This window comes from Clarias gariepinus, chromosome 20, assembly GCF_024256425.1.
Source record: "Clarias gariepinus isolate MV-2021 ecotype Netherlands chromosome 20, CGAR_prim_01v2, whole genome shotgun sequence".
Lineage (NCBI taxonomy): Eukaryota > Metazoa > Chordata > Actinopteri > Siluriformes > Clariidae > Clarias > Clarias gariepinus.
In genome coordinates, this window is record NC_071119.1 from 1,253,470 (window position 1) to 1,267,874 (window position 14,405).

Below are 14,405 nucleotides of genomic sequence, written 5' to 3' on the forward strand. Positions count from 1 at the left end.
TTGGTATAAACATCAGGACTTAGAGTGCATGTACGATTCTGTAAAAAGAACGCCGCTCAAAGCATGCTCTGTGAGAACTAGAGGTAAGGATGTGACTGAAAATAAGACACTGATGCAGAAGATCCACAAAAGAGGGTTTCTTTTTCGCAAAATAAATCTGGAGAAGAACAGGAGAAAAAGACATGTCTGACCCAAACTATACAGTGAGCGGCATTACAATGCATGATTCCCTGGTGTACCTTCTGCAATGCTTAACGATGGGGCATGTGATGTGCCTTAGGACTCCAGAGTCTTCTACCTCCAGGGCCAGAAGTAGAGCAGAGATCACGGAGACCATTAACCAACATGCCACTCTATACTTCGCTCCTTCACTCTGAGGGGACATGAAGAAACATTCTATTCCAGTTACAAAAGGTTTTAGGACATCTGAATGAATGTCATCTTCAATTTATATCCATCCTTCTCATCTGCAACCATCACATTTGGATTTACATTGGGTGATTGTGAAGGCCAGGTAATCTGATGCAGCACTCCATCAGTCTCCTTCTTGGAGAAATAGCTCTTACATAAGCTACAGCTGTTTTTGGGGTCATTGTCCTGCTGGGATATAAATGAAGGTCCCACCAACTGCAAACCAGAAGGGATGGCATGCTGCTGTAAAATGCTGTTGTAGCCTTCAATTTTGAAGTGACCACAACAATGTCACCAGCGAAGCACCCTCACACCATCACATCTTCTCCTCCATGCTTCACATTGGAACCTCAAGTTCAAGAACCATCTGTTTCTTCCTTCTATGTCTAACGAGGACACGGTTAGAGACAAAAATCTCTATTTCTATCAGACCAAAGGACAGTTTTTCGCAGATCAAAAGTATATTTATTGTGTTTTTTGGCCCAAGCAGGTCTCTTCTGTTTGTTGTATTTTTTTTCCTGCAATTTAGCCATAAAGGCCTGACTCATTTGGCAGATGCTCTTATACAGAGCGACTTACATTTTTATCTCATTATACATCTGAGCAGTTGAGGGTTGAGGGCCTTGCTCAAGGGCTCAACAGTGGCAACTTGGTGGTTGTGGGGTTTGAACCTGGGATCTTCCGAACCGTAGTCCAATGCCTTAACCAATGAGCTAACCCTGGCACACAGAGTGTACTGTATGTCTGCTGCTTAACTCTGAAAAGTATTTACTGTATGTGATCTCTATCTTAAGGTGCTGTAAATCAGCAGTTTCTGAAACTGTTTATCCTAATAAATTTATGTTTTGAGGCAGAAGGAGCTTTTGGGCTTCCTTTCCTTTGCCTCATAAGATGCAGTTAGAGCTACATTTAAAGATCTTGATCATTTTTTTAAGGAACGATAGACTTTATTTCTTTTTATTTAACCTTTTATTTGGCCAATCTAAAATATAAAACAAACTCTGGGTTATTTAACACCAGAATTCTGACTGGTAGTGTATGTATATTGCATAGTACAAGCAGGGACTTTGCTTGTAGGAGGACTAATTGCGACAGCATAAGTAAAAAGCAGAGCCAGAAGGAAACTGGGATGTAAAGCAGCCAGTCACTCCATCATCAACAAACCTGAGTGATCAGTGAGAGTGAGGAAGACAGCATCTAAACATACCAGTTCACCATAAAACTCTACGTCCATGAGTCCCCCAGATCTGTTCCGTTAGCGAAGGCTAATCTATTTACAGATCTTTTGGTCCAAGACCATTTAGTGTTTAATAGGTTAATAATAGTATTTTACAATCATTGTAAAATTTCACTGGGAGCCAATGGAGTGTGGATAAGTAAGGGATGCTGCTGCATTCTGGGCTAACCGGAGCTTGTTTATGCAAATAGTTGAACATCCAGACAGTAAGATGTTACAATAAACTTGTAGCGCAGCCACATAAAGGGCACTTTTATACAGGTAAAAGTCAGTCATCTCAATGTACAACAAGCTGCGGTACCCTGTTGATCGTGCCCGGGTGGGTTTGAATTGCCTACCGACGTTGGTGCATGGGTTCCCACTCGAGCTCTCGTGAGTGTCAGTGGGCAGGCGGCATGGGAAGACAGAGATGTACGTGGTCACCTGACCCGGATATAAAGCAGGCCCGGGAAATAACTCACAGGGGGAGAGAGTATGGAGATACAGCGTGCTATGATAATCAGAATCGTTGCTAGATGTTCCTTGCCCATTACATCTTGGGACAGGACCGTGCCAAGCCCCGTCTCTGAGGTGTCCGTTTGGTCCAGAAACGAGCAGTTGAGATTGGGGTTCCGGAGGAACTGATAAGATAGGCCTTGAGTTGTGCAAATAAATTCTCTCATTTTGTCTTATTTTGTCCAATGCACCTCTGATTGATCTTTGTTTCTGTTCTTTGAAGAAATTTGGCACAATGTCTATAGTAATTAGCAAGCCTCAAGAAAGCATGTAACTGTTTCTTCAGCATGGGATGTGGGTAGGTGCAGACAGCTTCCTGCTTTTTTCCCCTGTGGTTTTAACAGCCCACATCCAATCCGGTATCCCAGGTACCGTGCTTCAGTCACCCACAGATGGCACTTTATTGGGTTGTTGGCTTTTCTAAATTCGTCTAAGACTTTCTTTAGATGAAATAGATGGTCTATCACCTGTTTATGCTGTTTATCTCAGCGTTGATGGCACAACAGCAGGCTTCCAGGGATCTGTACGGCCTCAGGCGATCGCACCGGGGTTTTTTTATGGTCATGGTGCAAAAAGTCAGGTGAGCCCCGATTTGATGGAGGAAACATTGCTGAACTGTTGTGATGAACCCCATGGAGGCTTGTGGCATCTTGTGTACTGTATTTCACAGTAGATTATTATAAAGTAGATTATTAAATCCCACACATAACTGGTCATAACATCACTTTTACTCCATATTTAGATTCACTGATGGTGCAGATTAAACTTCAGATCTAAGGACTGCAGGAGATTCAGTAAAGTCTGTTCAGGTTGTTCTTGAGAATCGACTCGATTCACTTTAAAGAGTCACATTCCGAGGTCTTAATATAGATGATTCTCAGAACCGATTCACTGGTGAGGAATCGGTTCGGTGATTCACTGAGCACGCGCGCATGATAAAGCGGTACTACTGAGTGAAAATTAGCACAAACCTGAGGTAAGTTATAAAACACTTTAAATCTTTCTCTCTCTGTGATTAAACTTCATTTTATGTGCATGTGAAGTGATTAAAGGACGATATTGTCTCACTCAGATGATTAGTTTGCTTAGTTTTAGTTAATTTTTGGTTAATTTATTGAATAAAAATGTTATTGCTAATCTGTGTGGATGAGACAATTAGCACCTTTAATTAGCACACGAGCTAAAGGCTGGTTCAGACCTAAAATTTATATAATCTTTATTGATAGTCTTAAATAATGTTTTTTTTGTGTGTGTCTGGAGTTGTATTAGTCTAAACAAATAAAATGGATTTTAACAGTAATTCTGTGTTTTTATAATAAAGGTTTTAAACTATTATTAGACTTATAATATAGTAAATTAGTTATTTGCATTTAAAAACATTACTACACAATAACCACAACTAACTTAAATCAATTAATTTTTTTAAATCCTTCTATATTTTATCTACAATAAACCTTACTTTTTCTGTTTAAGTTTTCACATAAATGTATTAATAATTAATATTAATAATACATTTTAATTGCCAACTAAAAAAAAAGGTACAATATCCAGTTTAAAGTATGCAGGATGTGCAATTATTATTATTATTATTATTATTATTTTTTTTTATTAAAATAATGGGACTGAGAGGTGCACATACTTTTAAACAATAATTTCTTCTTTCTTAAATCAATGAGTTTCACAATAATTCAATGAGCTGATGTTAAAGGTTTAAAGAAGATGTTAAAGAAAATTGACTCCTCATTCATCCAAGCTGGACAAACTCATCATGAAACAGAAGTCCTGTATGTTACCTCAAGCTGGACAAACACACACGCACACGAGGAAACACTTAAAATTCAGTCAGTAGTTTTACGTGATGCGTTCACAGACAGAGAAAAATTTACAAAAAACATCTTGATTGGTTTGATTACTCACCCCCAAATTTTTTTTTTTGCAAATATCAAGTAGTTCAAGTTCAAGTAGTTCAATATCTTCAGGGCATGCCAACTTTACAGTTTTAGTATATGTATAGGTTATTATATTTATATAAATATGCACACACAGAGGAGATCAAAATTGGAAAACTGTGAACAATTTCCTAAATTTCAAGGTCACTAATCAGTGACCTTGAAATTTAAAATGATCTAAAATAAATGAATTTGAAATTATCTAAAATAGCAGTTTTTTTTATTGTTTTTTAACACATTTCATGAATTTTATGTATATTTTGAATCACAGAATAGAAGAAAACATCACTGAGATTTGAAAATAGATCACTTTCTGGCACCTGGTGCTAATTTCTTTAATTAAGTGACAAACCCTATTTAACAGTGTCTCAACATTTTAAAAGAATTTGGACTGAAAGCCCTCTCTGCAGTGACCAAACCTCTCATTAGTAATGAAGGCATTTTAAATTGGTTTGGGTCTGATGGGAGACATTATGTTCAACAACAAACTGGGGAAGACGTCAGTGGAGGGGGGAAATGTCATGTTTTGGGGGATGTTTTCTACACCTGGACGTGGGCCTCTTGTACAAAGTTATGGCAAAGAAACCCACTACAGTCACTGAACGGTGGTCTAGATCAAAATAGGAGTGGACCGGAGTCACACCAGGGCACCAGCGTGAGGCCACAGATCTACTAAAGACCTGGGCCTGTACATCCTCATACTAACTGGTGTAACCTTCAGTGATTTCAGTTGTGATCTTTCTCTATGATACACTCATTGCTGTTTTTTTTTTTTTTTGAATACTTATTTTTTATTATTATTAAGGATGATGATGTGCGTTGTGTGAGTGCAGGATGTGTGATGTGGAGTTAGTGAAGCGGATGCTGCGCGCCGTGCTGCAGAGCAGTAAGAGCGGAGTGCTGCTGTCGCGGGTGCAGGCGGATTACCGCGCTCTGACCGGGGACTTCATCCCGTTCTCACAGCTCGGCTACAGGAGCCTGGAGAACTTCCTCATTAGTGTTCCTGATGTGGTGCACTTACAGCATTCACACACCGGAGAGGTGAGGGGGACATTTAGACATAGAATGATTGAGATGAATCGCATTTCTTTTGTGTGTGCTGATCCACCTAGCGCCACACTGACTCCATTTAAAAAAAAAAAAAAAAAAATTATTAATGAAATAAAAATTTTAACATTTATTATAGAGTTGGAACAGTCAAGTTGGTAAAAACGTTGCGGTTTCTATACGCTCCAATGACGTGCGCATTCTGAACTGTTTATACAGTGTTAAATACATTTAAATTAGAAATTATAGTTTAATTTGAATTAAAATTTTTAGTTTAAATAAATAAGAGAAAACTATTTGGTTTGCACTTGGTTTTTAAGTCAGGAAACCTAAACGGGCTTCATTTAGTTACTTGTTAAACTTTTTTTTTTAAAGGTTTTTAAAATTGTTGCGAAATGGAGGTGGGATGTAAAATCAGACCGTGATACTTATAGAGTCGCAATTGTATAATTGATAATGTGATGATATTGTATTGAGAGGTGACTGATTCCCTTCATTAATGGAGATGCTACTAGGGCTGCACGATTCTTCACAAAATGTAAATCAGGATTTTTCTCCCTGGGAACTGACTTAGTTTTATTTATTTATTTTTCTTCCAAAAAAAAAAAACATTGATTGCACTTAAGAAGAAAAAAGGAGTCGTCTGCACAGGACTTTTAACCGGATGGTATTCTTGATGGCCAAAGTGAATAAAAAGGTAGAAACAGGACAAGCTAGTCTACATCCTCTAGACACAGTAAAAGTAGTTGACGTAAGATTATTGGTGAGGTTTTGTGCTTTAGGGGAGTTATCCAGTAAACCTTAGCCCATAGTGTGTAGTGTTTCAAAATGAAGAGTAGGCTCGACTGTGTCCAAGGCTTTGAGGAGAATTAACGGCCTGTATGATTCTAACTTCTGTCCATCTTTTCCTGGATTAGAGTGAGGAAGTGAACCTCCTTCAAGTGACTCTTTAGTCATGTTTGTTAAAGGAGCTTTAACAAAAGACTTGTTACTTCACAGGAAAGCCATCTGGACCAGGGGCTTTAAGTAGCTCTTTCTCAGTAATATCAGAATTTAATAATTCATTATCCTCATCATCAATTCATTTCCACAGAAATTTTTAAATAAAGTATTAATCTCTCTCTGATCTTTGATATAATTTCCATCATTTAATTGGATCAAATGAATATATCTGTCCGATTTTTCTTTACGACATGGCCATAGTCTGCTAATCTTCTCTCCAAATTCATAATAGCAGTATTTAGTTCTTGCCATAATAGTCAACAGATTGTTATCCAGGACCTGTTTTTAAGTGAGTTGTATTAAGGATTTTTTTTTTCATTATCAGACAGAGTGAGATATGGGAACTAACAGTGACTACACAAGTTTAATAGGGTTTTGTACACAGTGTCAGAGAATAACTAGGTTAACAAATACTGTAATAATCTACCATAGCACTGTATAGGATGATGCGTTACTAAGTTTGTCCTTAATTAAATAAAGTTCCAGAGATCTATTGTGACCCAGTTCCCAGAACTCTCAGAGCCTGTTTTACCTCCGCTGTAGGCTCTGTGTGAATTCTGAAGCTCCGCGCTAAAATCGGGGGAAAAAAAGGATGTGATATAAGAGGATATTTTCTGTTTCTCTTGAAAGTTCAGGAGTTTCGCCACAGTTACCCTCGGGGTCGCTCTGTTCGACAGAATGAAATTGTATTTTTCCATAAGTTATATTAACTTCACGTTTAATTAAACTACTTAGAAATCTGGTTGAAAAATTAAATAAGGAATTTTGCTTGTAGTAATGCACCAATGACACACCTTTGTGTTGTGATGGGGTGTGTGTGTGTGCATGCTCATTCAGGTGATGTGTGTTGCGGCTGTGTGTAAAGAAACGTCCAACATCGCTCAGCTCGTGGCTCGGCAGAGGAACTCGAAGAAGAACTCGGGCCGCTCTCAGCTGCTGAAGTGTCACATGAGGCCGAAGTCTTTCTCGCTGTTCACACATGGTGGTAGCATGGGCTCTCGCTCGCTCTCTCTTTCTCTCTCTCTCTCTCTCTCTCTCTCTCTCTCTCTCTCTCTCTCTCTGTCTCTCAATTTCACACACAAACACACACACACACTTTTTTTCTGGATGCTGAACTCTGGCAGCAGTGTGTTTAACATAAAATGTTTTAAACTCAGGAGTTTCTGGTTTTAATTATTATAATTTTTTTGGTAAGGTAATCCTCGGTCATCTCTGAGGCAGCCAAGTCACATGACCACCTCTCACAAGCCCTTCAGCTTACAGAGCGTCCCACGACAGGTGAACAGCACCAGACCGGGCTCCACCTACCCGAGCAGGAAGCCCACAGGGTGATTGACGGCGTGTCCACGAACAATAAAAACATCCATTGGGGGGATGGAGGGAACTCACATTCAGTGTAAGATGGTGTGACGTATCATTATATAATCTGCTCATCCTTCTGCTGACCCTAGACCAGTGTATCGACAGGAGGAGACCGCTCGTCCGTCCAGCAAGAACCAAAACACAGGTTCAGAGTATTTTTTTCTACACACACACAGACACACACACAATTTATGTTCAGTGGAAAATAAACAATAGGAAGGCTCATGTTGCTAAAACAGTTATTAATTAAGCTTGATTTTCAGCAGCTGTATTAATTTGTTTAAGTCGTTCCCTGTGCGTCCTGTAGAGGGCGGCGTGGAGCTGTATCAGAGCCGTGTGAAGCAGCTCCTGCAGAAGTACAGCAGCGGCGTGTGGCTCTCCAAACTGCCTCAGCTCTACAGCAGCATGTTTCATCAGGAGCTTCCATCATATGTACACACACAGCTGGAGAGCTGGACACACATCTGCACCGTAAGGATACACACACACACACACACTTGGTTCATTCTTATTAGTGGTGCTCGCCATGGATCGCTTTTATCTCACAGGCTTATTATTCTTTGCGTAGTCTTCTGCTAATGATATATAATAATATAGTTAGAATAATGCTAGCGACATGCTAATCATTTTAACATTATGCTAATATTGTTAGTGACATGCTAATAATATGGCTTGCCACATGCTAATATGGGTTAGCCTAATCCTAGCAACATACTAATCATTTTAGCATCATCCCAGCAACATGCTAACATGCGGGGGGGGGCGATATTTTACGCAGGCAACCAATCAGGCTGTCAGGATCATTGTGACCCGAGTTTCGCCATGGCAAGCACCACTAAGCACCACCTTGGTATACAAGTGTTTGTTTTTGTCCCCAGGTGGAGAACACGGGCTGCGGTAACGTAGCAGGGCGTCTGGTTTACCCCGCTAAAGACCCTTTTCCAAAACCCCACACCCCTCTGAAATCTTTTCAGATTTCCAGCTCTGTCACATACTCCCCGTCGTCCCCGACCCTTTCACCCCTCCGACTCACCCTCGAGTCTCCGCCGCGCTCCCTGCTCACTCCTCCAGCAACGCCTCCCACACCCACCCCTCTGTCTCATGAAGTGAAGGATAAAGTGCGCGAGCTGCTGAATAAATACACACATGGCCTGTGGGCTCACGCTCTGCCCCGCCTCTTTCAAGAAGTCTTCAGGTACCGACACAGACGTGTGAAAAAACCACCTTTTTCTTCTGTTTTGCATATCACACGTGTGTGTGTGTGTGTGTGTGTCTCCTCCTCCACTTAGGTGTGATTTCCCACAGTCTCTGCTGGACGATCTCTCTCCTCTGGCCGACACGTGTACCATAGAATACCCGATGCCGCAAAATCGCAACAAAGCTATTCTATACACCCTGCCCGCCCTGAGCGTGACCTCAAAGCCCCGCCCACAGCCCAAGTCACGCATCATCACCTACTACGGAAACCCAGATCTGCCCCAGCTGCCCCTGCCCAAGGAGGAGTTCCCGTCTGTGCTGGTGATGGAAGCCGACAGCACCAACGACGTCATATTCAGGTTCACACAAAACGCTTTCAACATAAGTATGCATAGTGCTGTGAAAAAGTATTGGCCCTTATTTACTTTTATATTTTATATATATTTGTCACAGTCAAATATTTCATTTTTAATTTTTTACATAATTTATAATTTTTATGTCACGCTTAAACATTTAATTTATTAAGGGGGGGAAAGATCTCCAAACCTAGGTGGCCCTATGTGAAAAGGTATTGCCCCTTTCATTTTTTTTCTTCGCATCAAATATATTTTTATATTTTATTTTATTTTATTAATTTTGACATAATGACTTTATTTATTATGAAAAATAAAAACTGTCTTAACCTTAAGGGCCTAAGTGAAAAACTATTGGTCCTTTTCCTGATTTATTTGTTTTTTTTGTTTGTTACGTTTTAATATTTTATTTATCAAAAGGAGGAGGCAGATTGTCCCAACATAAGTGGCACTATGTGAAAAAGTAATTGTCCCACTTAAACCTAATCACACTCAGCGGCAACAACTGCAAATTGAAAGCGTAAATAAATTTTTCACAGCACCATGTACAGGTTCTGTTTGGGTTTCTCCCTCAGGTACGTGGGCGTGGAGTACTCACAGGCTCTGGAGAAGATGGAGGAGGCCATGTTGGAGTTTTACCAGAGCACAGGGGCGGGGCTTAGGCTAACCTCTCTGACAGTAGGTCAGTTGGTGGCGGTTGCCCTCGACGACGAGACCGTGCTGCGGGCCCAGGTGCACCAGATCACAGAGAGTGACGTGAAGGTGAGAGTAGGTGGGTGGGAGACGACCGATCGACACAATGGACGCAGTATTTAAGGTGTGTGTGTGTGTGTGTAGGTTTACTGTGTGGATCACGGTTTCTCTGAGGTGGTAAACAGAGGGAAGTTACTGCAGCTGGTTGGTCAGTTCCTTGCACTGCCTTTCCAGGCCACCAGCTGCCAGCTCGCAGGTAACACACACACACACACACACACACACACACAGCAGCAGAGTACACGCTCCACTCCCAACACCACTGTAAAAGTAAAAGTGTTTAAATAAATAAATGTGTGTGTGTGTGTGAGGTCTGGAGATGTTCAGTGAGGACGCGGCGGTGCTGAGGACTTTGAAGTCTCTAACCCAGGGTAGAACGCTATTGGCCGAGCTGGTAAAGAGAGAGACTCCGCCCATCATGGTGCTCTACGACACGTCAAAGGAGACGGACGTCAATGTGAACGCCGAGTGTCTCGGCGCGCTGCAGGACACGGCCATGCAGAACCCGCTGCAGGTCACCGGGGCGAATTTAATCTCTAATAATATTTTAATAATGAGTTCAGGAGTGTTATTGTGACTCCTATTCTGTTTCTGTGTTTGTAGGTGAACAGCTTGTACTCCAATGTGTGTGTGACCAGTGTGGGTTCTGACGGCAGCGTGTTTTGTCAGCTTCCATCCCGAGGACTGTCCAAGCTCCGGGACATCATGGACAAGATCGAGTCCTACTTCCTGTCTCAGGTTTTATCACTGCGGCTTGATTTACTGCAACTGCTAGAAGTCATTTCTTACTTTAGTTGTCTTTTAACGTGTGTGTGAAATCAGGCTACGTCGGAGCTGTTGGTGTCTGAGCCGTATTGTGGAAAGGTGTGTTTGGCGCAACACAAAGAGAAATGGGCTCGAGTGGAGGTGAGTGTGTTAAAGAAAAAAGAAACTCTTCGATACTTTTTTTCCTTGGAGTTGTTTATTCCATTTTCCAGCTAATCGTCTCTCTGCAGTGATTGGACTAAAGTCTGCGAGTTAATAGACGTCTATGTGAATCTCGTCCTCAGATCACTAACCTGCATGGCAGTCGTGTTCTGGACGTAGAGTTTGTGGATTTGGGTTTTCCTGCCTCTCTGGAGCTCAGTGAGCTGAGGGAGATCCCAGCGGTGTTCATCAGAGAGCTTCTCACCATTCCCACACAGGTACACGCGCGCGCGCACACACACACTGCTGCAGATACGGTCAGAATCACTCTACAACATTGTTCCTCATGCTACAGGTAGTCCTACTTACCAACAGGTTCAGTTTCAGGAGCATGTTTTTAAGTCGGATTTGTTCATAAGTTGTATAAGGACTCTGTTTCGTTGAGGATTTTTCGGACACATTTTCTATCATCGTGCTCCCGGACTGATTTATTGAAACCGGCTGACTCACCCAAACACACATGTATACAATATACCGGACTATGGACATTTTATACATTCACTTACAGATTGAAAATATTGTATATAACCAAGTATTGGTATCTGGTGGACTGCATGTTCGCAAGTCGGGGACTTGGTGTATATATGAATTCCAGTGACTGATGGATGTCTCCTAATATATTTTTCTGTGTTTGTTTAGGCTGTAAAGTGCCGTTTAGCAGAAGTTGAACGTAATGAAGACATCTGGCCTCCTGACGTTGTCCTGTGGCTCAGAGAGACGCTGCTCAACGCTCCTGAGTGCACCATGAAGGTCTGTACAGGTGTCTCTTAAGAAATGATAGTGGGAGGGGCTAAGGGTGATGTAAGGCTTCAGTAATCAGAAAAAAATGGATATATCGATGTATGTAGTAATTCTGTGTGTGTGTGTTAGATATCCCGTCTGGACTCGGCGGGTCAGGTGCAGGTGTACCTCTTCCTCGACTCCTCAGCTCGTGACCCGTCCTCCAGCGTTAACCGGCGACTCCCGTTGTCCTCCGTCACCACGGGTACCCGCTCCACCCCGCCCCCCTCCTCGTCTCTGGGTCCCGATGTCGCCGTCGTGCCCAAAGCGCCGGAGCTGCCGGGGGAGGGGCACACGCTGGACGTGTTCGTGTCGGTGGCGTGTCACCCTGCCCACTTCGTGCTGCAGTCGTGGCAGGAGATGTACAAGCTGGTGGTGCTGATGGGGGAGATGATCCTCTACTACAACCAGCAGGAGGCCACGCCCATCAACCCCGAGAAGAGCGGCATCTACGCCGCCAAGATCGACAGCAAGTGAGAAAGGGGAGGGAGAGACAAGGAGGGGGCGGGACGTGGTGATGTGTGAATCCTTAAACACTTTCTGTCTCTGTCTCTCTGCGTCTCTGTAGTTGGCACCGTGTCCTGGTGAAGGGCGTCCTCTCCAACTCGCTCGTCTCTGTTTACGAGCTGGATTACGGACGACACGAGCTCGTCCACGCCTCTCTGCTCCGCCCCCTCATTAACGAATTCAGGCAGCTGCCCTTTCAGGGAATCTCTGCCCAGCTCGCAGGTGCATACACGTGTCCACACACACACACACACACAGACACACACACACACACACTGAGTCCGAATCTGACCCGTGTTCCTCTCCCGTCTGCTGTAACAGGAGTCCGGCACGGCGTCTGGAGTGAGGAAGCCGCCATCGTGTTTCGCAACCACGTGGAGCGCCGGCCGCTGGTCGCAGTGGTCCACTCCATCCAGCAGGGGGTGCAGCCATGGGAGACAAAGCTGTCCGTCTACCTTGTGGACACGTCTCAGGACCACAGTGATGTCTGGATCCATGAAATCATGGGAGAGTTCACGGACCTCACCACCAAAACACAAGCATAGTGCTCCCGGCATCCTACACACACACACATACACGCACACCATTGATTCCTTTCATGAGCAATTAATTTTCCCTCAGAAGTCTCCGCCCCCCCGACAGGTTTTCCACTGACTGTTGTCTCTCTCTCTCTCTCTCTCTGTTTGTGTTATTTTGTGTTTAATTTGCGTGTGTGATGCACTACAGAAACTTTGTCTTAATTTTTTTGCACTTGGTTGGTGTTGTGGATGTTTGTTTTTTGAAGTTTGTGATTCAGTGGAGAAACTGGAGAAGAGAAATGTTTGTTAAAAAAATATGTTCATATGTTTTAATAAAAAAAAAAAGTCAAGAGGTGTGTTTGCGAGAACATTTGCAGCCCTTTTCAGCAAACAAATGGGTATTAAATTTAACTTCAATTCAGTTTTATTTCTATAGCGGTTTTAACAGTTGTTGTCGCAAAGCAGCTTCACTGAATTAAAGGAAAATTGTTTAAAAATTTTGAAAGGTTTGTAAGGAATGTGAATGTTTGTTTATGAATCAGAATGATCAGATCGTCCCTGATGAACGAGTCGCGAGGGCGACGGTGATGAGGGAAAAACTCCCTGAGATGTTAACAGGAAGAAACCTTGAGAGGAACCAGACTCAACAGGGAACCCATCCTCATCTGGGTGATAACGGATAGCAGGGATTGATCTGCACTCATACTGTGTGTTAGGAGGCTGGAAGTATAGTATAACAGGAGATGTGAAGTTGTTCATATGAAGTCCAGTTCGTTATTGGAGGCTCAGGTAGACTGTAGGAAACTCCAGTCCTGAACTAACTCCATTGTTTTTGTTTTTTTTGGGGTCATGCTTTGTTTTTTACCCCCTCAATATGTCTTTTCTCCCTTAAACGTTTTCTGCCTCTTAGTGAGTCATTTTTATCCCTCATTACTTTCTCTCTCTCTCGCTCTCTCTCTCTCTTCCCAGTAAGTATTTTTTCCGAGACTCTTTTGTTTAAAAGTCATCGTCCCATGGTGAGTTATTTTTTCCATCAATTATTTTTAGTGAAATGATTCATTTATTCCTGTGTGTGTGTCTGTGTACTGTACACACATGCACGAGGTGACTGAAAATGATCTGCACTCCAGTTATATTAGCCGTCCTGTTAGCTGCTCTGTCGTATCAGCACTTTCCGTTCGAGGCTCCTGTCTCCACCGTCACTGCTGTGCAGGTGCGAACGTGTTACATCAGTTCATCTGTAACTACAGTTTTTGTGGTCTGAGTGTAAACCTGGTGCTGAAACGACTCGCATAAGGGTTTAAATATCTGCACATTAAGTATTGGAACATCAGGAAAAAACAGGTTCAACCATTAACAGTGCTCGTTACTGTGATACCCAAATATGTGATTATAGTGTGGAAATTGTTAATATTGGTCATATTTTTGTGTGGCTGAAACAGATTATCTGTATTAACATTATTTCCTATGGGACAATGTGTTTCACACTACGCCATTTCACCTTAAGCCTTAAGAACTCGCCTCCGGATAAAGTATATTCTACAGCGGATTGTTAGGCGCTAAAATGCCCCGCTCCACATAATCTCTATCAATTTTTTATATATATATATATATATATATATATATATATATATATATATATATAATCAAATATATTATGAGCCTTAATCATGTGACAGCCATCAAGACCATTAATGACAAATCGTCATATAATGTTACTTTTGGGGCAAATGTAATAAAAAAAATGTTTAAACTAAATAAATATTGTAAATAAACCTTTTTTTATATAAAAATATACATGCTGTAGATCAAAATGAGATTGCATAAA

The 14,405-nt window shown here is 42.0% G+C and overlaps 1 protein-coding gene across 1 annotated transcript; it reads left to right on the top strand.

Annotated features, from left to right (window-relative positions):
* The first annotated feature begins 3,055 nt into the window (after nucleotides 1-3,055).
* Nucleotides 3,056-12,637, top strand: tdrd7a (tudor domain containing 7 a). The gene is made up of 18 exons (XM_053480091.1): nucleotides 3,056-3,119; nucleotides 4,926-5,133; nucleotides 6,979-7,123; nucleotides 7,337-7,469; nucleotides 7,593-7,648; nucleotides 7,811-7,974; nucleotides 8,382-8,698; nucleotides 8,793-9,059; nucleotides 9,629-9,815; nucleotides 9,891-10,002; nucleotides 10,118-10,320; nucleotides 10,410-10,544; nucleotides 10,629-10,712; nucleotides 10,856-10,990; nucleotides 11,412-11,522; nucleotides 11,643-12,025; nucleotides 12,121-12,281; nucleotides 12,381-12,637. The coding sequence occupies exons 2-18, from the start codon at nucleotides 4,927-4,929 to the stop codon at nucleotides 12,602-12,604; spliced, it is 3,024 nt and encodes a 1,007-aa protein (XP_053336066.1). The 5' UTR covers nucleotides 3,056-3,119; nucleotide 4,926; the 3' UTR covers nucleotides 12,605-12,637.
* Nucleotides 12,638-14,405: the final 1,768 nt, after the last annotated feature.

Coding starts and splice junctions, on each gene's coding strand:
- tdrd7a (XM_053480091.1), top strand. CDS start 4,927: ATGTGTGATGTGGAGTTAGTGAAGCGGATGCTGCGCGCCGTGCTGCAG. Junction 5,134..6,978: donor AGCATTCACACACCGGAGAG/GTGAGGGGGACA, acceptor ATGCTCATTCAG/GTGATGTGTGTTGCGGCTGT. Junction 12,026..12,120: donor GCCGCCAAGATCGACAGCAA/GTGAGAAAGGGG, acceptor GCGTCTCTGTAG/TTGGCACCGTGTCCTGGTGA.